Source organism: Ochotona curzoniae, unplaced genomic scaffold (assembly GCF_017591425.1).
Source record: "Ochotona curzoniae isolate NIBS_2020 unplaced genomic scaffold, NIBS_Ocur_1.0 contig_3498, whole genome shotgun sequence".
Taxonomy (NCBI): Eukaryota; Metazoa; Chordata; class Mammalia; order Lagomorpha; family Ochotonidae; genus Ochotona; species Ochotona curzoniae.
Window position 1 is genome coordinate 47,157,200 of NW_024465885.1, and position 23,595 is coordinate 47,180,794.

Genomic DNA, 23,595 nt, shown 5'->3' on the forward strand with positions numbered 1-23,595 from the left:
CTAACAGATTCATTGGGGGTCTACTTTTTTCCCATAGTGGAGATACGTTAATTTTCTTTGATTCCTGGTATTCTGGTCTCTGTTCATCCTTCGTTTGTGTGGTTATGTGTGTGTTTATTTACCTTTACTTTTTGTTGTGTTTTTTCGATGGGGATTGTCTTGTCTTAGAGTGAATATATGGTATTTGTCCTTTTGGACTTGACTCATTTTGCTTAACATAATGGTCTCCAGTCGGGCCCGTTTGGATGTAAAAGGTAAAATTTGATTCTTTTTAATCGCTGAGTAGTATTTCATAGAGTGAATGTACCACGGTTTCTTTAGCCAGTCCTCTTTCAGTGGGCATCTAGGTTGCTTCCACGTGTTTGCAGTTGTTGATTGTGTTGCAGTGAATACAGGGTGCAGGTTGCTTCCTTGTGTGTTTGTATCACGTCATTTGGATATATTCCCAGGAGTGGGATTGCTGGGTCACGTGGTAGGTGAACTTTCAGTTGCCTGAGTATTCTGCATACCAACTTCCATAGGGCTGCAGCCCCACCAGCAGTGGAGTAGGGTCCCTTATTCCCCACCATAGGCCATTCTCACTGGGGTTAAGTGGAACTTCATGTGGCCTTTATTTTAATATCCCTTACTGCTAGGGAGCTTGAGCACTTTCTCATTCTGTTAGCCACTTGGATTTCTTCTTTGATAAGTCTGCTCATTTCCTTGGCCCATTTCTTAGCTGATTTATTTGTTCTGTTGTAATTGTGTTTCTGGAGTTCTTTGTATATCCTGGATATTAACTCCCTATCTGTTGTGTAGTGTACAAAGATTTTTTTCCACTGTTGTATTTTTACTTTGTTGGTTGTTTCCTTTTCTGTGTAGACACGTCTTACTTTGATGTAGTCCATTTGTTTATCTTGGTCTTGACTGCCTTTGCTTTTTGATGGTATTCCTAGGAAGTCTGCCTACGGCTATATCTTGTAGAGTATTTCTACATTTTCTTCTAACAGTTTGATAGTTTCTGGGTCTCAGTTTATCCATTTAGATTTGATCTTTGTGCATCGGTATGACCTTTTGTTCATTTTGAGAGAAGCATTGGTTTCCCCATTTATGTAGTTTATTGTTTTTATCTTTTCCTTCCCCATAGCCTTTCAGATATGTGGGCTTTTTCTTCATGAAATTTTTGTCTTTGAGTTGCATTTGTTGTTTCTGAATTTGTGGGTAGGGAGTCTTTGGCCTCGGTTTCTGCAGGCAGTGCTATCCAGGCTGGTTTCCTTAGATGCTAGGGTAGAGCTGTCTTGCCCTGCCCGCAGCCCGTGGAGTTGTGCAGTGGGGCAGGCCATCAGTTTTGTCGCTTGTGTCTCTGCTAAGGCTTCTGTGGTTGTTAGCTTACCTTCTGTTCTGGAGGTACACTGCGCCAAAATCACCAGGCAGTTCCCATTGCTGAAGTATGTGTCTTGAGTTCACTCCCCTTTGGCATTTTGCTGGTGTTTTCTGCAGCATCTGGGGCCAGGAAGGTTACCATGGATCAGGGACACACGGTGTACCCGCTTGGGAAGAGATCCTCTCCAACCAGCCCTGTCCTCCCAGGGAGCTGTGGAGGGTCCACACGCCTCTGCCAAGGCTGCTCAGCTTTCCAGTTACCAGGGTTGTTTGTTTTCTTATTAGGATAAATTCCTTTGGTTGTGGTTACTTCTTTGTTAATCTTGAGACAGCTGTGGTATTAAAAGGTGGTTAGTACACACAGCAAGGTCTTTCATTTTCACTGACTGAGCTGTAGGAGGCTGTACTGACTTTGTAATACTTTGTGCCTTTTGTTACCTAAACTTAGATCCAGGAGTCTTAGTCTCAGTGCATTGAGTATCCATCCAGAGGCATCACTTTTATTTTTGAAAAAGCAAATGAAAGCGTTTGGACTTACCAGATTAAACCTGTGTTTAGACTGCCCCTGGATGGGGGAGTGCTGTGGACAGCAGTGAGGTGTGAACACCGTGGGCAGTCGAGGTGGTTCTCCAGGCAGGAGCGCCATGCCACACCGGCCGCATGCCCTTCGTAGGCGCGTGTGCTCACCGAGGCCCTGGGGAATCCTGGTAGCCGCAGTCTAGTCTTTCCATCTCTCTGTTCACAGAACGAAGCTTGACATGTGTTTTCTAAAATGTTTTTAGATCTCAAAGACAGAATTAGATTGGTTCCACCAAGATTTGGAAAGAGAAATCAAGAAATGGCAACAAGAGAAAAAAGAAATCCAAGAAAGACTAAAATCACTGAGGAAGAAAATCAAGAAGCTTTCACATGCCAGTGAAATGTAAGTGACAATAGGTATTATTACTTTCTAATGCTGTGGGTTTCCCATGCTCATATTTTTTATATTTGAATCCAAACTCCAGCAAGTCAAAAGTTCTAGTTTTCAGGCTTTTCTCTTACTCTGAGAAAAAAGCCTGCACCAAGTAATTATCTCCCCTAAAATTTTTCAGCATGTTTTTAAATGAACAAAGAACTTGTTTCTTTCTGGTTTGAACCGTACCCATACTTTGTACACCACCTTTGCCTCCTTCTGCTTGTTGCTAAAAGGAGGGGCCAACTCCAGACCCAGGATGCCTTCCAGCACTGGGGTTCTGTGTGATTACTTTATGCTAATTAAATTAGCATCCCAAATTTTTACTAAATTTGACCCTGTATTGTAAATGTTTGGATGATACATACAATTCTAGGCTTTGTTGTCAGGTGAGCCAAGTGTGGTGTTTTTGTTTGTTGTCTTCTTTTAAATTTTATTTACTTAATTTTTTAAGACAGAGTTAGCAAGATCTTTCATCTACTGGTTCACTCCTCAAATGGTCATAACAGGTGGGGCTTGGCCAGGTCCAAACCAGGAGCCGGGAACTCCATCCAGGTCTCTTAAGTGGGTGGCAGTGGCCCAAGTACCTAGGCCTCTTCCACTGTTTTCCCGAGCACATCAGCAGGGAGCTGGATCAGAAGTGGAGCCATGGGGCTCAGCACAGTGACACAGCAAACTAATCTTCCACCTGTGATGCTGGCATCCCGAATGAGCACCTGTTTTGGTCACAGCTGTTCCCCTTACTAGAGTTCTGTATTGATGACCTGGGAAAGCAGCAGACGGTGACCCAGGGCCTTGGGCCCCTGCACCCATGTGGGAGATCTGGACGAAGCTCCTGGCTCCTGGCTTCAGACCAGCCTACCTCTGGCTGTTGTGACCATTTGGGAAGTGAACTAACAGATGGAAGATTTCTGTATTTCCCTTTTTCTATGTGACTCTAACTTTTAAGAAAAATAAATGAATATTTAAAAAAATAAAGTGGAGTAACCAGGACTCAGCTGGGATTTGCAATGATTCATCAGAGTCTTTCCCGAGTCCCTATGATTCGTATCTGTATGTCCCCTAGCCAGACTTGAATGGCACCTAAAGACCCCCGAGGATGTAGAAGCCACAGGTGCCAGGTCTTAGCTCTCCTGGCATTACTTTAGTCATGTTCTGTTACTTAAAGCAGGTGGCAGGCCTAGGGCTGGTTGAAGGGTGTGTGTATTGGAAGGCTGGGTTCTTTGGAGACTGCTGCTCCCTCACCTTCCAAGGCTGGCCATGTTTTCCTTGGATGGCTGCTGGCAGTGTGTTTGGGCAGTGCCCGGGGCCCTTTAGGAGAATGCGGAAACAGGAAATGCTGCTTTGGCACTTTTCTTCTCTGTCATGTCATTGTGTTTATACACCAAGTAATTTAATTTGAACACTTCATGGAGACAGTGATGCCTATAAAAGCTCTTAATATTCGAGTATTCCCAGTCATAGTCATTTTTAATGGAAGTGTTTATTTTAATATATTTTTACATGTTTAAACATACTATCAAACTATACAAGACTAAATGAAGCCAGTAATAAGCATAATAGTCCTTTTTTGTGCTAGTATTGCAGTCATTTGACAGTGGGCATTTGACCTAGTGATCAAGATGCCACTTGGAAGGAGCCTGCACAGTAGCATAGCCAGTTAAGCCTCTGTCTATGGTGCTGACTTCCCATGGGGGAATCAGTTTGAGTCCTGGATGCTCCTGTTCCCATCCAGTGCCCTGCTATTATACTTGGGGACACAGCAGATGGATCAACTTCTTGGATCCCTGCACCATTTTCCAGTGAATGGAAAATAAATGTTTCTTCTTTCTCCTATCTTTCAAATAGTGCAAGTGAATCTTTTTTAAAAGATATGCCACTGGGGATCCCTGTGAGCTGCACGCCGTATCAGAATACCTGTGTGCGAGCTCTAACTCTGCTCCTCTGCAGGACAACAGAGGAGTCTTGTCATACACTGCTCTTTGATATGCGGGTCCCTGGACTCATGTGGGAGAGCTACTTGTGGTTGCTGGCTGCTGGCTGTGGCCTGGGCCAGCCCAACTGTTACAGGCATTTGGACAGTGGATGGGAGCTGTCTGCTTCTTCAGTGCAAAGAAATAAAATTCTGAGAAATAAATTTTTCATTTGAGAGTTTTTCCATTTCACGTTTCTTTGCTTTTTGTACGTACCAAATAAATACTTTAAAGCATTTTTGGGCCCGGCACAACAGCTTATTAGCTAAAACCTCACCTTGTATGTTCTGGGATCTCATTTGGGTGCTGGCTTATATCCCAGCTGCTGCACTTCCCATCCAGCTCCCTGCCTGTGGCCTAGGAAAGCAGTAGAGGAATGGCCAAAGCCTTGGGATCTTGCACCCACGTGGGAGACCTGAAAGAAGCTCCTGGCTCCTGCTTTTGTGTCATTCAGCTCCGGCCATTGTGGCCACTTTGGAAATGAACCAGCAGGCAGAACATCTCTCCTTTTCTTTGTAAATCTGCCTTTCCAATAAAAATAAATCTTTTTAAAAGTATTTTTGTGTTTAGATTGTTTAGATTTTTAAGTGAAATTTAAAATTTCTGGGTTTTGTGGGCAAGTGCCAAGCGTGTAAAGAACGAGTTCTTTGCTGTTGGCACCTTTTAGATCATACTCAGTAGCCAACTGGGTAGGCCTTAAAGAGCTCAGGATGGGATATCACTGTGAAAAGGCAGCAGTTCCATGAGAATACATTCCAATTTTTAGTGTATAAGAATGGAGAATAAGTGAAGTGACAGTTAAACTGGCTCTTGGGGAACTTGGGGGTTTTAATCAGTGGAGATGTTAAAAAAGAAGTGTGTCAGCTTAGCAATAAAATTGAGGCAGAACTTGCGTGGTGCAGAGCATTGCTCAAGATGCCCATGTTTTGGGTTGTGTTTTGACTTTTTTTTTAAAGGGCTTCTTAATTTTTATTTGAAAGGCAGATTAACAGAGAGAGAACAGAGAGAAGCGGAAGTCTTCTACCTGTTGGTTCACTCCCCAGATGGCCTCAGCGGCCAGAGCTGGGTCATTCCAAAACCATGAGCTTCATCTGTAATGGAGGCGCCCAAGGACTTGAGCCATCTTCTGCTACTTTCCCAGGTGTATCAGCAGGGAGCCAGATCAGAACTAGAGCAGCTAGGACTCACACGGGCAACCGTATGGGGTGCTGGCATACTGCAGGTGGAGGAGTAATGTTATGTCATGGCACCTGCCCTTCTTTGACTTTTTAAGTTTTGCAGAGTAGAAGGTTGTTTCCAGTTTCATTGAGAATCCACATGTTCTGAGAACCACTGGTTATGCTGATAGGGACGCCCCAATACCTGTGCTGTCCATCTTGGGATCAAACTAGGCTTGAGAAAGTGATTTGCCAAGAAGCATGGAACTTGGAGTGATGAGGACCAGGTGCTCTGTCTTTGAGGTATAAAGGAAATGACCTTAAATGCTTTGCTTATTTAGAAGATACAAGAAATGAAGCAACATGTTCAAACATAAAATTCAGGAAATCGTTTGCACATAGATGGGATTCACTGCATAGGATTTTATGGTTTTTCGATGAGATAATTAATTATAACTGTGGATTGTGCTCCCGTAGGTCTACCCAGAAAAATGATGGAGCAGATGAGGAGTGTGACTCACGTGTGGATCGATCTCCTGAAATCAGGCAAATGAAGCTTAGATTTATTTTTGATGCCTTCTCACACAAGCGTGCCAGACTTCTGTGATATTTGTGCTTGGTTATTTCTTTGAAATAATTATTTTATTTATTTAATTTTAATATTTAAATATTTTGAGAAGGATTCTACTTTGAACTCCTGTTTCAGTGTAAAGAACACTGGATATATTGTGGAGTTTTATTTTTAGAGCTTGAAACTAAAAATGTGTTTAAAAACTTCTTGTGTTGTTTGAAGTGCTGACCTCAACTGCAGGGTGGCGGTTCACAGCTCTTGCTGCTCAGTGACTGTAGGTTCATGAAATCTTTTTTTTTTTTACATAAACCTTTAAAAAGCAGCCTTTTAACCTCTCCTGGCGGGAATACTGCCTTTTCCCATCCTGAGTGCAGACTGTTCCATGGTGAACGGCCACATTTCCTTCTCATCCAGGCTTGTCGCCTATGCGCATCTCCAGGCTAGACCCCCAGTTTTTCTAGCCACCCTTTTATTGACCATTTACTTTTGTTTTCATGTTTTAGCTGTTCCAAAAGTCTCGCTCGGGAAGTTCTGTAGAGATCGCCTTCCCCTTTGGATCATTTCCTTGTAACCCGCTCTGAAGCAGGATTTCTGGCTCAAAGTCTAAGGAATGCTTTGTGAGGCTTGCTGACACCGGCCGGGTCACTTAGAAACCAGTGAGCTGGTGCAGGGCTGGACCTGTTCCTCAGCATTCCCTCCAGATCTCTGAGTTTCACAGCATCCGGAACGCACACAGTCTGTGCTGGGAGAGAATCAGGAGCCAAGCAGCTCTCTGGTTTTAAAGCTGACCTGGCTGGAAGCCTTTGTTAATCTCATAGGTTAAATTTGGTCTCAAGAAGTAATTTTTTTCCTTTAATATTTGCAGTAATACATTTATGAATGAGAAAATGAAAGTGGAAGAGTGTGTAAAGAAAGGGAAAGAGCGTTACGAAGAGAGCCGGCAAAGAGCGGTGGCCGCGGAGGTACGACGTGTTACAGTGTTCCTAAACGCGTGCGGCCGCCTCCCTGACACAATCACCCTGGCTCTCCTGCACTCATACTGTACACCATGTCTGGTAGCCTGATCCCCTTACGTTATGATTTAGTAATTTCCCACACTGTACATGTCAAATGGCTTCGTCACGTTTGATCAGGTGACTACGGTGAGTGCCCAGCCCTGACACACTTGGCCCACTCAGGGAGAAGGTGCTCCTCTCTCCCTGGTGTGTTTACTATTTAAGAAACTACAGAGCTGAAAGTTAAAATAATGCATCGGGCTGTGTTTCCTTTGGCTCCTAAGACATGGTTGTCTGATTTTCTAGCTGTAAAAATATATTAAGTGTTAATAATTTTATCTGTGATTATTCTGGGAAAAAATAAGACAAGGTTTATTATTTATGCAGCCTGCAGGCATTAGACTTCAATTAAACATTGTTCAGCTGCTTCTAAGGGAGGGAAGGGTTAAAAAAAAAATAGAATACCCGTGCTTGGTGGGCCTTGCACATGCATCTGGACTCCCTGTTTAGTCTGTGCTGACCCGTGGTGGGCTCACCTGGCGAGTTTTGTCAGGCTCTGAGACCTGGCTCAGAATGAGGCTGGTGGGCATCTCTGTCGTGATGCCCAGACAGGCAGACTGCTGCCCTGTGAAGAAGCTAGGTTTGTAAGTGTGACGGAGACTTTGGATGTCCTTGCTGAGAGCAATTTCTGTGAGGCTTTCCAGATGAGAGGAAGCAGTGTCGGGGTTATCCTGCCCGCCCGGGCCCCTGTCGCCTTGGGCCAGACCAAGGCCCATACTCGTGTCTGGCTTTAGCAGACGGCCCTCTGCAGTGTCCTCTCTGCTGTAACAACCACTGAGATGCGGGACTTGTGTCATCTTGTTGTGTCATACTTTCTAAGTGAAGCTGGAACGGAGCTGAGGCTGTCCTCATCTCATTTATAGGGGAACTGGAAGGTGATTTGAATATTTGAGCTGTGATGTTTTAATGTTCTCTGATGTGCTGGCAGGTGTCTGTGCTTGAGAACTGGAAAGAGCGTGAGGTGTATAAGCTGCAGGCCGTGGGCGCCCGGGCCGAGGCCTACCTCAAGAACCTGGAGCAGAAGCGCAGGTAGCTGGGTCTCCCCGGGACCCTTCCCAATGTCAGGGCCGTTTTATAACAAAAGTGGTCAAAATTGCCAGTGTTTAATCTAAATGAAAATCTAATGTGGTAGTATTTTGGATTAAATTCAGTATTTAAAAATTTGAAAATGATGTATTTTCCTCTTAAATGTTAAACTGGAAAATTTGTATTGATAATTATAATTCTACGTATTTTTGAAAGGTAGACTAGTACTCCAGCATATAAAAATATTGTAATTGATCAAATATTGTTATCGTGGGACAGAACTGATTGAAAATTTCTGGCAGTGTAAGTTTCACTGCAGTTTGAATTCCTACACTTAAGTCTTTACGCTCATTATTAGACATTCTCATACATGAAATTTCCAGAATGAGGATTACATACAGGACCTTTTTTTTTAATAAGGTTTTTCTGAAACTTTGAAAATACTCTTGAAGCCTATATTTAGCAGCTCTCTATAGGTTTTCACCCATGAGGTTATTTTGCAACTGGTGTTTTTGTCATGTTTTCCATTGTTCCTGGTGGTTTGCTTTTATTTATTTTTTATTTATTTATATTTCTTTTGTTTTAGATTTTATTTATTTTAAAAAATTTGTTTGTTGAAGGGGGGCGGTAGGAATGAGAAAGAGAATCACTGTACAGATTGCCACAAAGACCAGTGTTGGTCCAAGCTGAACAGGCAGATCTCCATCCTGGCATCTCCATCCTGGGTGGGCCCAGGGACTTGGGCCGTCTTCGACCTCTGCTTTCCCAGATGCATTAGCTGGGAGCTGGGCTGAAATGGAGTAGCAGGGACTTGAACTGGCACTCAGATATGCAGTGCAGATATTGCAAGAGGCAGCTTAGCCCTGCCACTCCACAGCGCTGGCCCTCTGGTGCTGGGCGTTCCAGCAAAGGACAGAGGACGGCAGAGAAAAGGCGTGAAAGGTGTCTTGTGCTTTGTCCCTAAATGTGTGGTGTGAACTGACAGGATTGCAGAGTCATATCGGCCTGTTTATTTAGATCATGAGTGTGTCTTGGTCCATTAGGCCCCATTCTCTATTTTTACAAAAGGTGGGGATTAGGATTTTACTGGGACGATGTGACTGCACTAAGCCGCCTTTTTAAACATTTTTAAATGCAAAAGTGGGAGCTTGTTATGGTCCACAAGCTCAGCTACCCTGTGTGTACTGGCATCCCTATCTAAGTACTACCCTGTGTGTACTGGCATCCCTATCTAAGTACTACCCTGTGTGAACTGGCGTTTCTAAGTACTATTTTGAGTCGCAGCTGCCACACTTCCCAGCCAGCTCCCTGCTAACGGCCCACAGAAGCAGCAGAAGATGGCCAAGTACTTGAGTCACTGCACCTGTTTTTTCCTGCATAATTCTGCCTTTCAAACAAATTTTATTAAAAACAAATTTTAAAATAATAAATATTAAAAGCAAATTTTAAAATAATATATATAAAGTAGCCACGAAGATACCAAACCAAGAATGACCAAATTTTCAAATTTGGTGAAAGAAACTAAAGTTCAGGAGAATATTTATTTGATCTTTGCATACCATTTTGGGTTTTTATTGTTGTTATAGCTATAGTTAAACTTTTCTGAAATGTTTGTAGTGCAAGATACTCAATTTGGTTTTTTTTTTTAAGCTGTATGTGTTTGTGTGGTTATGTTAAGGATTTTCCTCATGTTTAAATGTTTGTTTTCATGCTGACTTGAGGGTTTTAAGTTTTCCGATTTCAGAGGTAGATACGAGCTGTTTCATGTCTTTGTACTTTTTCAGTGACTCTGCAGCAGGGCCTAACATAGACTCTGATATACGTGCATGGAAATCATTTCTTTCTAAAGTTGCAGATGAAGTTAAGAAAACAAAGGTAAATTATAAAACATTTTGTGGTTCTGCTAAAATCTGTATGAGGCTTTAATTCTCAGGAGACTAGTGTCTTAGTGAAACTGTTTCTTTACTGAGCAGTTAAACACAATAAAATACAGTTTTTAGTGACATTGTTGTGAATTCTTCATGGAAGTAGTGTTTTGCTAAGTGACCATCTTAAACTGTCCTTGGCTGGGGAAATTGTAGCAGTTAAGTCGCATAAGGTTGTAGGACATCCTGACTCTGAGATCTTTGAACTTTCTTGCAAGAAGTAATTGTTAGGATAGCTTGCATCTCAGTTTTGCCACTTCGGCAATTGTTGGCCACTTGTGCAGGAAGAAAGTATGAGCTAGTAATTGTAGTTTTCCTGGAAATTTGTTAGAGAAGCTTCACACTTCAACTTCTTCCCACAGTCTCACTTCGAAGAACAAATTAAGGCCATTAAAAATGGTTCTCGGCTCAGTGAGCTTTCTCAGGGGCAGGCTTCTGGGCTTTCTCTTCCTCCCTGTACCAAGGTGAGTCCATCTAATTTTTTTAGTGTTTTGTTTTGTTTTTGTGTTGTTTTATAGTTTTGTTTTGTTTTGTTTTGTTTAGAAGGAAAGAAGTAAAAAAATGAACTGTGCTTTCTTGACTGGACAGAGTACTTGTTTGTTCTTATTGTTGCTTCCTGGGAGTGGAGGTGGGATGGATTAGTAATTGCCTTATGTTCTCATTAGTTAACCTTTGGAGCCTTGGGACATTATTACAGAGAGAAGACCAGTCTTTGTGCACTTGTGCAGGGAGACAGACCCAAGCAGGCTCACTGCTGGGACATGTTTCTATGACTTCCGTGTACCTGTGGCCATCTCCCTCCTGGCCTGGGTGCTGGTGTGAGGGTACATGGATTCCAGCAAATGATTCAGGAGTATGACTCCAGCAGGCCTTCTCTGCTGTTACCGCCTCAAATTATTTAATTGTTTCTAGATACTCATGGAACATAAAACTAAAAATGAAGATCTGTTTTATCATCAAATACACAGTAAGAATTGCTGTACCTGAAACATAGAGGGTTAGGCATATCATTATTCTGCTAATGAGATATTTGCTGAATATATTAATAGTGACCGCAAAATCTTGTCTTTGTATTAAAAAACATGCAGCACAATATGGCTAGCCCTAGTGCTTTTTTTTTTTCCCTCAATTCTAAAAAGCCATTTCTTAGATTTTAACCCAGAGCAGATACTCAGTACTTAATACATTGAAACTAATCAGAGCCACAATGTTGCCTAGGTTTGGTCCAGGTTCTTGTCTCTACAAGAGAATGAATTCAGGAAGGAGTCATGAATAAATGTGAACAAGGAGAGCAACATTTATTTAAAGCAAAGGGCAAGTGCACCAGGCAGGGACTGCAGGTTAGCTCCCGGTGTTTTGGACAGGGCTTAACTGAGTATCAATAGGCAGAGTGTGGGCAGGGCTTGGGTTACACTCAGTTTATGCAAGTCACAGACACCGGTGCGTAGGGGACTGTCATGCTTGTGGGGAAATACTGGAGGTGTCATGGCGTCAGGTACAGACAGCCTGGGAGTGGGGTTCAGATGTGTGATGGGGAGGGAATATTCCCTTATGTTTATTCAGGGTCATCCCTGGCACCCTGCCTGTTAGATACTGCAGGTGGCACAACCCACAGAAAGGGCTGGGGCTTGGGTGGGACGTGCCTGGCTGTGGCATCCCCAGCGCCTGTGATGCCCTGCCCCCTCTGCACCAGAAAGAGATGAGACAGCAAGAGCATCATGATAATTTTCAAGATTCGGAGTTGTGGACATGACAAGTCTCGTGGTTCCCACAGATTCAAGAGACTCCCCAGCGCTCACCACCTTCCTGCCGTTGGCAGACCTTGTATCTAAGGTGACCACTGCCTTCAGTCAGCCTGGTTTTGAACCTCTTTAACTAAGCAAGTTGAAACCCAGTATCTCCTTACTGAACTGAAAAAAGACAAACAGGTGTAGAATTTAAATTGAAGGTTGCTTCTCATTTGTAGCTTTTCCAAGTTCTAATCATAGATCCATAGAGAAAAAAAAAATCTTTGAATCTCACTAGAATACTTCACTGTGAGTTTGCAATTCCAGCTTATATGATTTTATTCTGCCAAAAAAAAGTGGTTGATTGAAAGTATAGATGGAGAACAGCAGCTCACTGCTTCACCTCTCCAAACTCCACTGAAGCTAAGCTGAGGTTGAAGTCTGCCAGAGTCCAGCTCTAGCTGAGTTCGGAACTCGCTAAGGATGCGTGGATGAGGCGCAAAGAGAGAGACGGACCACTGCAATTCCAAGATCATCGTGGACAATACAGGAAAGCTGTCCGCTTTATTTATACAGAACCAGTCAAACTCTGGCTCAGACTTTTTACGTCATGGTCAAGTGGGTGTTTCTAAGGATAATTCTGCCATTTGTTTCACCTAAAGCAGGATGTTATCCATCCTGGTGCCATGGTTACGAAGTTCTCAATAGACGTGCATATCAATCCTACCACAATCCTCATTCTACAACTTAGTCTTGAATCAGTTAAGGCAAGAAAGGCATCACAGAAGGAAGGACCCAAAGATCAAAGAAAGAGGGAAAGAATAGATTCCCACTACACCTGGGGACCCAACACCCTTGATTAGCATATGGTCAATGAGGGCAGCAATAATAAAAGGCCCTTTGGCTAAAATGGTATCAGCAACATCAACTTCCAAGCTCACATTGGTAATAAACATTAACTCCACAGTGACAGACAATGGCTAAATAGGTTACAGAAATCTCAGTGGAGTGGTCTGGTGTCCATGCAAAGGGAGGTGGAGCTGCATTCAGGTGGTTGTAGAGACATCCGCTGGGCCCTGCCATGAGTGGGAAGTTCCTTACGGCCCTGCCTGCAGTGGAACAGTACTCTTCACACCTTCCTGTCTTCCACACCCATCACACAGATCCCAGCAGAAGTCAGAGGTTAGGCATTCAATCTAGGTCCCTCGTGTGGGTTACTGACAGCAGAGTCAACACTGGAACCCTGGCTTTCCAGGAAGGGATAGAGCATCTCTTTTTTCCCCCAAACATTGATGGACTTTATTGTAGGGGTGATTCCCATTTGTGACCCCACCCTCTTAAAAAACTACATACAAAAGAAGGGATTTAGAAACCATTGTACATGATCTACATCCTGGAACATAGCTGGGGAGATTGGAGGGTAGAGGCAGAGTCCTTCCCACCCACCTGCCCACATCCACCCTCAGCAGGAAGGTGGGAGGGATCAAGAACTCTCTAGGCTAGGGACAAGGTGGGGCATTGTGCTGGCAGCCAGAGCCTCAATTAAGGCACCGACAACAGCACTTGGTGCTGAAGTTGGCAGGGCAGCATGTTCCTGGCATCCCACGATAAGGAACTAGTAATCCTAGGGGAGCTTCTTCCCATGCCCCCTTCATTTGCTGGGGCCTTAGTGTGACAGGACTCAATGTGTGCTCTGCCTTGGGAGGAAACAACCCTGAAATTCATAGGAACAAGCAGGGTGCCTGAGGTTCCTCACAGCAGAGTCCTACGCAGTGTGAATCAGGGCACCAGGCTCGTCTGGAGGTAGGCCTTGGAGGGTGGAAGCAGATGGAGGAGTGTCACGCACGTGTTGAATGAGAGGGGGGATGTTGGGATGCCGGGAAGACCAGTGTGTGCCAGACAGAAGAAACAGCATGTGGCTGCTAAGAGATGTGAGAGCATCCTGGAGAACCAGTCCTTTCCTGGCTGCAGGTCTGGCATGACCAAAGAGGTCCTGAGAGAGCCTGTAGGGAGCTCAACTTCTTAGCCATGATGATTGATTTCAACTTTTGCTTAGGTCACTAGGAAACAGGTGCAGTCAAGTCATGGTACAGCCTCAGGCTGATGAGGAGCTGGAGGGCACTGCAGTGGGAGGCAGGTCTATAGTGGTAGCCCGTCGCTGGACACCAGTTGTGGCCTGCCTGCCTGTGGAGTGGAGAGATGAGCAGGGACAGTTATTTCAGAAGAGCTGTGCTGCTTGTGCCTGGGGAGGTGTGTGTCAGGGTGAGACCCCAAGCCAGCCTGCAATGTATGGATCAGGGGCAGACATAGGTGGCAGAGGAAGACTTGCCCTCTGCAAGCTGGTTCTCAGTCTTGGAGTAGTCTTGGAGTCATCCAGGTGGATTTGCAGATGGGGAACTTGGGAAAATCAGACAAAGGGGGTGATGACCAGGACAGTACCAGTCACCAAGGCAGAAGGAAACAAGACATGGTCTAGGAGTAGAGCTTGTGTGTAGATTCCACATCAGAGCGGTGTGGGCACTGGTGAGGGGCCGGGGATGGGGTGGGGTCAGCGGGGAGAGCTGAGCAGAGACCCCGCACCCAGCGGGCAGTGGGAGTAGGCAGGAATGTGTGTTCAGAACTAGGAACGATGTGAGGTGTGCGTGGGGCCTGCCTCTGGGCATGGAGCTTTGGGAAGCATGGAGCTTTCCATTTGGCTGGGATATGGAGAGAAACATGATTAGGTGGGGGCTTGTGGACAGCTATGTAGCACATGAAATGTTCTCACTTAAGCGGTTTTGCATGTGTGTGTGTTTTCAGAATTTTTTAAAGTCCTTCCTTTATCTTAAAACACAAAAATATATCGCCTTATCTTTCCTGCATGCCGAGCATCTAGCTTCCTTACAGCTGTGCATAACTGTCGTCTGTCTTTGAATGCGCTTCCTCTTAGGCAAGCCCTGAGAGATACTAATGCTGTGCTGTATTCCTCACAGATGGGCCCTAAGGTGCCCCCGGAGCCTTCAGGCCAGGCCGATGGAGGGTCTGTGATTTCTGCAAGCAGCAGCCCTGGAAACCAAGTCACAGACCACAAGGATTCCAACTTACTCTCTACCGACGCTCGCCCAGTAGAGGTTCCTTCTACCCCAGAGAAGTTGTCCTGTGGCCAGCCAGAGGCCACTGAGCTGGCAGGGCCCAAGGGGACTGGCCCGGGTCCTGCAGAACAAAGCCCGGAGGCTGGTGAGAAGCTGCCTGCTGCTCCGGGACAGGCTCCGGAGAAGCCCTCCAACAGCATCATCGAGCAGCTGGCGGTGGTGTTCCCCTGCTACAGCAGGTAGGGATGGAAGGCGTGTACAACTCTGGTACCTGCTTCACTGAACTGAGCTAATGTGCAAATGATCGCCTGTTTCTCTGAGAAACACAGCTCCATTTTTTTTTCTTTTTTGTAAACATGGAAGTGAGTGTTTTTAAAGTATTTTTTTTAAAAAAAACTATGTTTGAAGATCTGGCATGCTAGCCTTATGCCTGAAGTCCTTGGCTTGTAGGCACTGAGATCCCACATGGATGCCAGTTCATGTCCCACTTCCCATCCAGTTGAGGATGGCCCAAAGCTTTGGGACCCTGCACTGCACCCACGTGGGAGGCCTGGGAGAGGCTCGGGGCTCCTGGCTTTGGACTGGCTCAGCTCCAGTCATTGTGGCCACTTCGATCAGTGGATGAAAGATCTTTGTCTCTCCTCTCTGTAAATCTGGCTTTCCAGTATAAATAAGTAAATTTTTAAAAATACATATTTGAAAGCCAGAGAGGCAAAAAGAGATCTGTTTACTTCCCAAATGTCTGCAGCGGTGCAGCTGGTCAGGCTGCACCAAGAGAAGCGCAGGTCTCAGTCTAGATCTCCGCTGTGAGGGACCGAGGCCCAGCTCTGGAGCCGTGCCCTCAGCTGGACACAGGGCTGGAAGGGGTGCAGTTGTCTCGGGCAGTGTCTTCACTGCTGTGGCAAACTCTTGTCCCTAACTAAGTACTTGCTGTGATACCTAGGTTGAAGTGTTAGTCACAGGGTAATCTGAGCTCACCAAATCCATGGCAGTTCACCAAGACTGTAATGAGATCAGTAGCCCTGGGCATCACTCTTTGTTACGGAATCAGTAAATGACTTGTGAGATGATGTTTTTGTGTAAAACCAGCACGTTAGGAGCATATATCCTGCCAGAGTTAAGCCGTTTGGAATGTCTCCATCCCATACAGGACTGCCTGGTGCAGGTCCTGGCAGCTTCTCTTCCCATCCGGCTTCTGTGGATGTGCTGCTGACTGCAGCTGAGCCCAGCTGTGCCTGTCACAATCATTCGAGGAGTGAACCAGTGGATGGAAAGTCAGTTAGTGGCTCTCTCTCTTCTTTCTTCATCTCTCCTGTTTGGCACTCTGCCTTTTAATTTTTTTTTTTTTAAAGAGTGTATAGCTTAAAAGGCACTATAACCCACACCTTGCTAGGGGCTCTGATTTTATTAGAAGTGTCATCTTGAGTTCTGTGACTCAGGTGTACAGGTACATTTAAGGGATTCTTGGGAGCTTGGAATGATCTACTCTTTCCTTGGCCAGCAAGAATCATAAATAAGATGGAGACAATTCCAAACACCCTGGCAGTTTCTATCTCCCCCTCTGGCTTCTCTCCAGACTGGGACAAGTGGAAAGAATTCCCCTTGCCCTGGCCTGGAGAAGTGAGATAAAGGCCAGATTTGCAGGCATCTCGGGAGAGAAGGCTGCACTCGGAAGGAGTGGCCTGCTGCAGCTCAGCTGTGGTTTCTGTCTCTGAGGTGATGTGAATTATGGCCTTTGGAAGTGGAATCGGAGAGCAGAGTAGTTGTTAAAATATGCCCAGAATTGATACTATATGTATAACTTTACATTTGATCTCTTACCTGCATGTGGATATACTTTGCCCTGCCTCAGTTTGAGAAACCTGGTGAGTTTGCTAGATAACAATTGCAGTACCAGCTGTAAAAGTATTCCAGTTGTGGGCCTGGTGTGGTAGCCTAGTGGCTAAAATCTTTGCCTTGCATGCACCAGGACCCATATGGGTGCTGGTTCTAATCCCAACGGCCCTACTTCCCATCCAGCTCCCTGCTTGTGGCCTGGGAAAGCAGTTGAGGATGGCCCAAAGCTTTGGGACCCAGTACCCACGTGAGAGGCCTGGAAGAGGCTTCTGGCTCCTAGCTTCAAATCGGCTCAGCTGTGGCCAATGTGGTCACTTGGGGAGTGAATCAGTGGTCAGAGGATCTCCCTCTCTGTCTTTCTGCCTCTATGTATATCTGACTTTCCAATAAAAATAAATAAATCTTTACAGAAATTCCAGTTGCAATCGCTTCTCGGCCTTTTGGCTAAGATGAAGTGTAATACAAAAATTCCAGTTGCAGTTGTCAGACTTATGTTACAAGTAGAATTGTTCACAGTGTTGAATAAATGTGGCAATTTGAACAGTTAAGTGGAAATCTATCCACATTTGCTGAAAAATAAAGTATGTGTGGTATTAGTGGAACTAGTATCAAGTTCCTGTTCACTAGGACCAGTGTTCTGGAATAGCTGGTTGAAGCCTCCACTAGTCACACTAGCACGCCAAATCCAAGTGCCAGTACAAGTCCCAGCTGCTCTGCTTGCCATGCAGCTCCCTGCTGATAGACCTGAAAGGTGAGCGGAACATGGCCTCAATGCTTGGTCCTCCACCACTATCCCTGCGGGAGACCCAGGTGGAGTTCCTGGCTTCTGGCTTCCACCTGGCTCAGCCCCAGCCATTGTGACCACTGGCAAAGTGAACTACTAGATGGAAGATGCCTATGTGTCTCCTTCTTTCTCTGTCACTCTGCCTTTAAGATAAACAAAAACAGCTGTTTAGGTGGTATACTGGGGCTCAGCGGGTTAAACTGCCACCTGTAGCATCTCGTATGGATGCTGTTCCGGTCCCAGCTGCTCCACTTCCTATCCTGCTCCCTTCTGATGCACCAGGGAAGGCAAGAGCACAGCCCACGTGCTTGGGCCTCTGTTTCTGTGGGAGACATGGATCCTGGCTCCAGCCTGGCCTGGCCCCAGCCACTGCAGGTATCTGGGCAAGAGAACCGACGATAAATAAAGTTTTGTTAAAAGTTGTTCCTCTTCACTGATGGTATCACTCTTATTCAGTAGTTCTTGGGAAACATCTAAACTTTGAACCTTATTGTTTACCAGTTTTTGTTTTTTGAAATATTTATTTTATTGATTTGAAAGGCAAAGTAACAGAGGAAAGACACAGAGAAACCAATCTATCTTCTTGTTCATGCCCTGAATAGCCAGAATGTTTGGGGCTGGGCCAGATGGAAGCCAGGAGCCTGGAGCTGCAGCCAGGTCTCCCACTGGGTGACAGGGACATCTTCTGCTTTAGGAGTCCAACAAGCACTCAGATATTGGATGTCAGCATTGTAGGCGGTAGCTTAACCCACTGTGCCCACAGTGCCAGTCATAGTTAGATTCCCTCAAAGGACTAAGTCTGTAAAACTAATTTCTTTCTGCGTAGAAAGAGGTTTTTTTGAGTTCCCGGTGTGTCTGACGTTTATGTAGTTATATAAAGTGTTCTGTTTCTAGGTTGCACAACTATATGAAGTCAGTTTTCAAAATTGGGATGGATGCTCTAATGGACCTTTGGTTGAAATGAGCAGTTAGTAGCAATAGAAAAATTTTCATGAGTACCTGGGGGGAGTCATACTGCTTTAAAATGTTTCTGCTTTTCATATGCAGTTGCTATTGCTGTCACGGGGCTTTCATAAGTGTTTGTTAACAAGTAAACACTTTTGTTTATTCACTATTGCTGTCTTTGGGTTGGGCTGTTGGGTCAGGCCCGACACTTTTCAGCAGTGGGAAATTTAGGCTGATGTCATTTGTCACCCACTCTCCTTTCAGCACTGAGCTTGCCGGCTTCATTAAAAGAGCACGGAACAAAAGCAAGAACTCAGAGTCAGGATTGAGCGCCGGGGAGATTATCCAAAGGGTGACAGAACACATTCTTGATGAACAGAACAAGAAAAAGGTATTTTTTTTTCAGATGCAGCGGGGGATATGCTGGATTTCGTCCTGATTTATAAAATATGAGAATTGTTTTTAAGCAAAAACTCTACTCACAAAGTAGGGAGTGGTTTACTAAAGATAGCCAGTGGCCAAGCCTGGCTTCCGTCCTGACACTTCCCTCCGCATTGCCTTTGTAGCCAAATCCAGGAAGAGGCAAGAGGACTGTGGAGGCCAGCTCTGCTGCGTGTGCAACCCTGGCCTCCCAGAGCCCAGCCCCGGGGGCTGGGGGACCATCAACACCCCGGACCAAGGAGCAGGAGACAGAAGATGCCCCTGTGAGTGTTGTATGTATCGCTGGGTAGTTGGTTTTGCTTTTTGATGAAGAACAAAAAGTAAACAAAAGTTTCAGCCATGACTCAGAACCATTCATTTCACTGCTAGGATGCATTTATTTAATGCTAAAATTAAAAGTCAGATTTTGATAGGCTTGAACATGTCCAGTCAGAACTATCAGGGCATGGTGTAGATGAGAGTCTGACCACACTGGATCTTGTGTTGTGAATGACTGTGGTATCTATCAACTGTGGTATTTTGAGTACTTGGGAAAAACATTTTTTGAATAATTTTCTTCTGTATGACCATCAACTTTGGAGTTACAAAAGACCCAAATTTTGTCACTCAGCCACACCAGGCCCGGCTGCAGTATGGGTTCACATCACAGTGAATGGCTGAGCCGCGTCATGCTTCAGGGGCAGGTGGCTGCCCTGTGCCTCCTCCCTCAGGGACCTGGGAGGGGCTGCCCTGTGCCTCCTCCCTCACGGACCTGGGCAGAAGACTGCCCTGTATCTCCTTCCACAGGCACTTGGGCAGGTGGCTCTCCTGTGTCTCCTCCCTCAGGGACCTGGGCAGGAACGCTGCAGTTAGCTCAGTTAGCCTGGAACCTTGGAAGGCAGTGAGATTGCTTATACTTCTAATAAACAGAACTTCTAATCAAATGTTATTATTTCTGTCACATGAAGCAGTAAGGCATTGCAGCCACCTGTATTTGGCAACAAGGAAGCCAGGGCACAGAGTGCTCATCAGGTAGTTTGCCTGCCTTCGTTCAGCTGAGGCTGTGACTAAAGCTCCAGGCAGTCCTCCCACACTGCCCAGAAGTGCTGGAGGAACCCCCAGCTCAGGGCAGACAAGTTCTAATGAGGTGCAAATTTCTCCATTTGTGGTGTCAGAGAGCAGATGCGATCAGCATGAAATCAGCTGCAGTCTCATTGGTACAGCAGGGAATTAGCAATGCAAGATCACACAGATATCAGCTTACTAACTTGAGCTAGTGCAGTCTTTCTGTGAGCTTATGTTCTGACTCCTGTGCAGTTCACTTCCCAGTACCTTTGGAGATTTGCACGCTGTTGAGCGTCCTCAGCCGCAAACCCTGATGGGAAGCTTGGCGTGTGTGTAGGGCACTGCCGTAGGACCAGTCTGGAGCTGCTTCTCTCGGGTTTTCCCTACAACCCATGTGTTCTGTGATTTTCCACACAGGCAGAAGCTTCAAGGCGTGTGTGTGTGTGTGTGTGTGTGTGAGAGAGAGAGAGAGAGAGACAGAGAGACAGAGAGAGAGAGAGAGAGATGGGCCAAGAGAGAAATGGACAACCCTCAACTCAAGGTATCAATACTTAACCTGTAAAAGCTGGGCTTTTAGACTACTAAATTGTGTGAGGAAGAACAGTATATTCAGTGACTTAATCTGATAGTCATAGGTAGGTTTTTAAAAAATGAAAATTTTTATTTTTAAACTATAAATGTACTACATGCTTAAAGCAGAAACACATCTAAAAAGGGCATCCAAAACATCCTTATACCTACTTTTTTCTTTTCATTCTTTTATTTTTATAATCTTTACATAGCCGGTTAGGGCACAAAGGCTCAAGGGCTACAGGAAAGTGGGTAAGATCATTGTTTCCACATTTTTGTGTGTGTATCTGCAGTAAAGAGGGAGATAAAGGGAGAAACCCCACCCAGCCTCCTGACCATCCTACGGTCCCTGATGTGGGGCATGCTCTGAGGGCACTGCTCAAGGGGTTTCAGTAGTTCAGCAATTCTGAATTGCTGCCAGTCTCACCACTCCAAGCACAATGAAATCTCTCCAGAATCTACTGGCTGACGTAGTCCACTTTAGACTCTCTGTTTGCCCAGATCTTAACTGCCAACATGTGGCTGGGGTAGATGGTCGATTTTTTCTGTCATCCATCCTCTGTTGTGGAACCAGGTGTCTTCTGTAGGTTCCGATGGACAGCCATATCCTCCATGTGCACTTGGATATGCTGTCCACTGCTCCGTCTGAGCCACTGAGGAGGCCCAGTTTTGACACATACACTCCATGGTCAGACCATGGAACCTGCAATTCATGATTGGGGTTCTGGGATCAGCAGTTCAGTTGGAGGGATCCCCAAAGGAACTTTGTCTGAAGTGATCCCAGACCTGATTCTTGTGTGTGCTTGCCAGTAGAGGGTCTAGCACAGTCCGTCGCCCTAATCAGCTTATGCGTATGCTGGTGGTTGCAATTGCTGGGTCAGTTCTGTTTCCAGCCCTGTCTTCCACACGAACCAGTGGGTGTTGCAGTTAAGCCTGATTCTGCCCAGCACACACTTGGCCTTCATGCAAACCAGTGGGAGCTACAGCCTAGTCAGGTCAACTCCCAGTAACCCCCACCAGGCTTGCCCTTACCCTGTTCCTATGCTTGCCAGTATGTACCACAGCCTAGTCCAGTCTGTCTCACATCCCATTCAGCTCTCATACATGTCAGTTGGCACTGAAGCCTGTTCAACCCAGCCTGCCCCACTATCCAGTCCTCATACGTGCTGGTGGGTGCCGTTCTGTCTAGCCACTCCTGCCCCATTCCTGCTTTTCATGCTCTCCAGTGGGAGTGGTAACCCAAGAGTGACCACTGTTTTCACTACTGGACCACTTCCATTCTAGGATTATGTACTCTCCAGGTGGTTCTGGAGTTTAACTTGACAGAATTAACTCCCAGTGCCAGCCTCTGCCAGCTCATGCTGCAGCAAAGCCCAGCCAACCCTCACCCATTCTAATTTTGTTTGCATCAGTAGGAACAGTTAGCCCAGCCTGGCTTTTTCCTGATCTAGCTCACATGAGGCCAACAGATGTTGTAGCTCTAACTGGTCTGGTCCTCCCCCATCCCAACTGACGATCTCCAGTGGGAGTGGTGATCAGGCCAGGGAGCCCTACCTGCTTTAGCCCCTCTCCCGCTGGTTCTCACCTGTGCTGTGGCCCAGTCTGTCATGGCCTGTCTTGCCTTGGCATTTGCTAGTGGGTGCTGTAGCTTGGCCCGGCCCACCCCCAATTCCCGCTCCCACTGGTGGGAGTTAAGAGTCCAGCCCAGCCCACCAGGCACCCCCCCATACCTGCCACTAAAGAAGATTTATTTATTTACTTGCTTGCTTGCTTATTTAAGAGCTACAAAAAAGGGTAAAGACAGAGAAATGTTCCATCTGCTGTTCACACTCCAAAGGCTCCAGTGGCCGAAGCTAGGCCAGGTGAAAGCAGGAGCCCTGAGCTGTGTCTGGGTCTCCCACGTGGGTGCAGGGGCCCAAGCACTTGGACCATCTTCTGCTTTCCCAGGCTCGTTGGCAGGGAACTACATTGAAGTGGAGCAACCGGGACTCCCAAATAAGATGGCAATGCTGACATAGTGGCTTAGCCTGCTGTGCCACATGCCAGCCTCCCAGACCTACTTTTTTAAAAATTTATTTATTATTAATATTTTTTATTGCATTGCATCATGCGACAGTTTTACAGGCACTGGGATTTCCCCTTCCCCTCCCCAAAACCCGCACCCCCCCCCATAGTGGATTCTTCCATCTTGTTGCATTTTTACAGGTCAAATTCAGTTGAGATTTTTTTCCTTGCAAGCATCTACAAAGCATAGAGTCCAGCATCTTATTGTGCAGATAAGTTCAATGGTTTCATGGGGAGACAGTCTCTGGTCTGAAGGTACAGCCGAAAGAGTATCATCCCACTCAATTAAAAGCCCCGACATTACATCAGTAACAATTTATAACGTAATGGAATTAGTTGACATGATATTGTGTAACCAGCATGTTAAAAGAGAGAGTGAAAACAACAACAACAAAAAAAAGAGTGCAAATTCTGAACCACATCCTATGACTTCTACATTGACATTACAATTATTAGTTTATATACAGCTGGGTTCTATACACCTTAAAATGGCTATAGGTTACTATTCAGCTGTCTCATGTCTATTTTAATTTTAGTATTTAGCAGTTGATAGCGTTGAAGCATGATTTTGCAGAACCTGGCTGTTTTTTGGGTAGTCTAACTCTATAACTGTAACAAGACATGTGTCAACAGTTTAGGTGAACAGCTTTAGGAGGGGTGTGCAGAGAAATCTTTAATACCCTAGTGAGGAATAATTAATCTTCGTGTCCCACCCAGTGAGTTATAAGTGCATCCCCACTGCCCATTTCCTGTTTCTAAGCTTTCCTTGCTATTCTCCGTCTATTCTAGGGGTTTTTTTGTTTGTTTATTTGTTTGTTTGTTTTGAGGGGTTTCTGGAGCAATCCTGATGGTCATTACGAGAGAGAGTGGGGACCCAAAGTCAGAACCAGGCAAGAACCAGAGAAAGCTCCTCTCCCTAGTCCCGCAGGAAGTTCACTGTTTTGTTTTTGCGGACCCAGACCTACTTTTTAACAAGTGTTATTACTTTGGTATTTATTTTTCTAAACTACTGTATAGATCCATGTGTGAATTTAGTCAAAACTGAATACTTCACTCATTATAATTTGCTTTTTGAGTATTTCTGAGTTTTTT

At 45.4% G+C, this 23,595-nt stretch overlaps 1 protein-coding gene across 2 annotated transcripts in view; it reads left to right on the plus strand.

Annotated features, from left to right (window-relative positions):
- Nucleotides 1-23,595, plus strand: part of TTC3 (tetratricopeptide repeat domain 3) — a 107,369-nt gene that overhangs the window by 79,959 nt on the left and 3,815 nt on the right. For both annotated transcript variants that reach the window (XM_040980803.1, XM_040980805.1), the window contains 9 exons: nt 2,145-2,284; nt 5,922-5,990; nt 6,881-6,977; nt 7,999-8,099; nt 9,881-9,971; nt 10,384-10,485; nt 14,721-15,058; nt 18,649-18,775; nt 18,951-19,097. In XM_040980803.1, the coding sequence (XP_040836737.1) occupies nt 2,145-2,284; nt 5,922-5,990; nt 6,881-6,977; nt 7,999-8,099; nt 9,881-9,971; nt 10,384-10,485; nt 14,721-15,058; nt 18,649-18,775; nt 18,951-19,097 (1,212 nt within the window). The remainder of the gene's footprint in view (nt 1-2,144; nt 2,285-5,921; nt 5,991-6,880; nt 6,978-7,998; nt 8,100-9,880; nt 9,972-10,383; nt 10,486-14,720; nt 15,059-18,648; nt 18,776-18,950; nt 19,098-23,595) is intronic.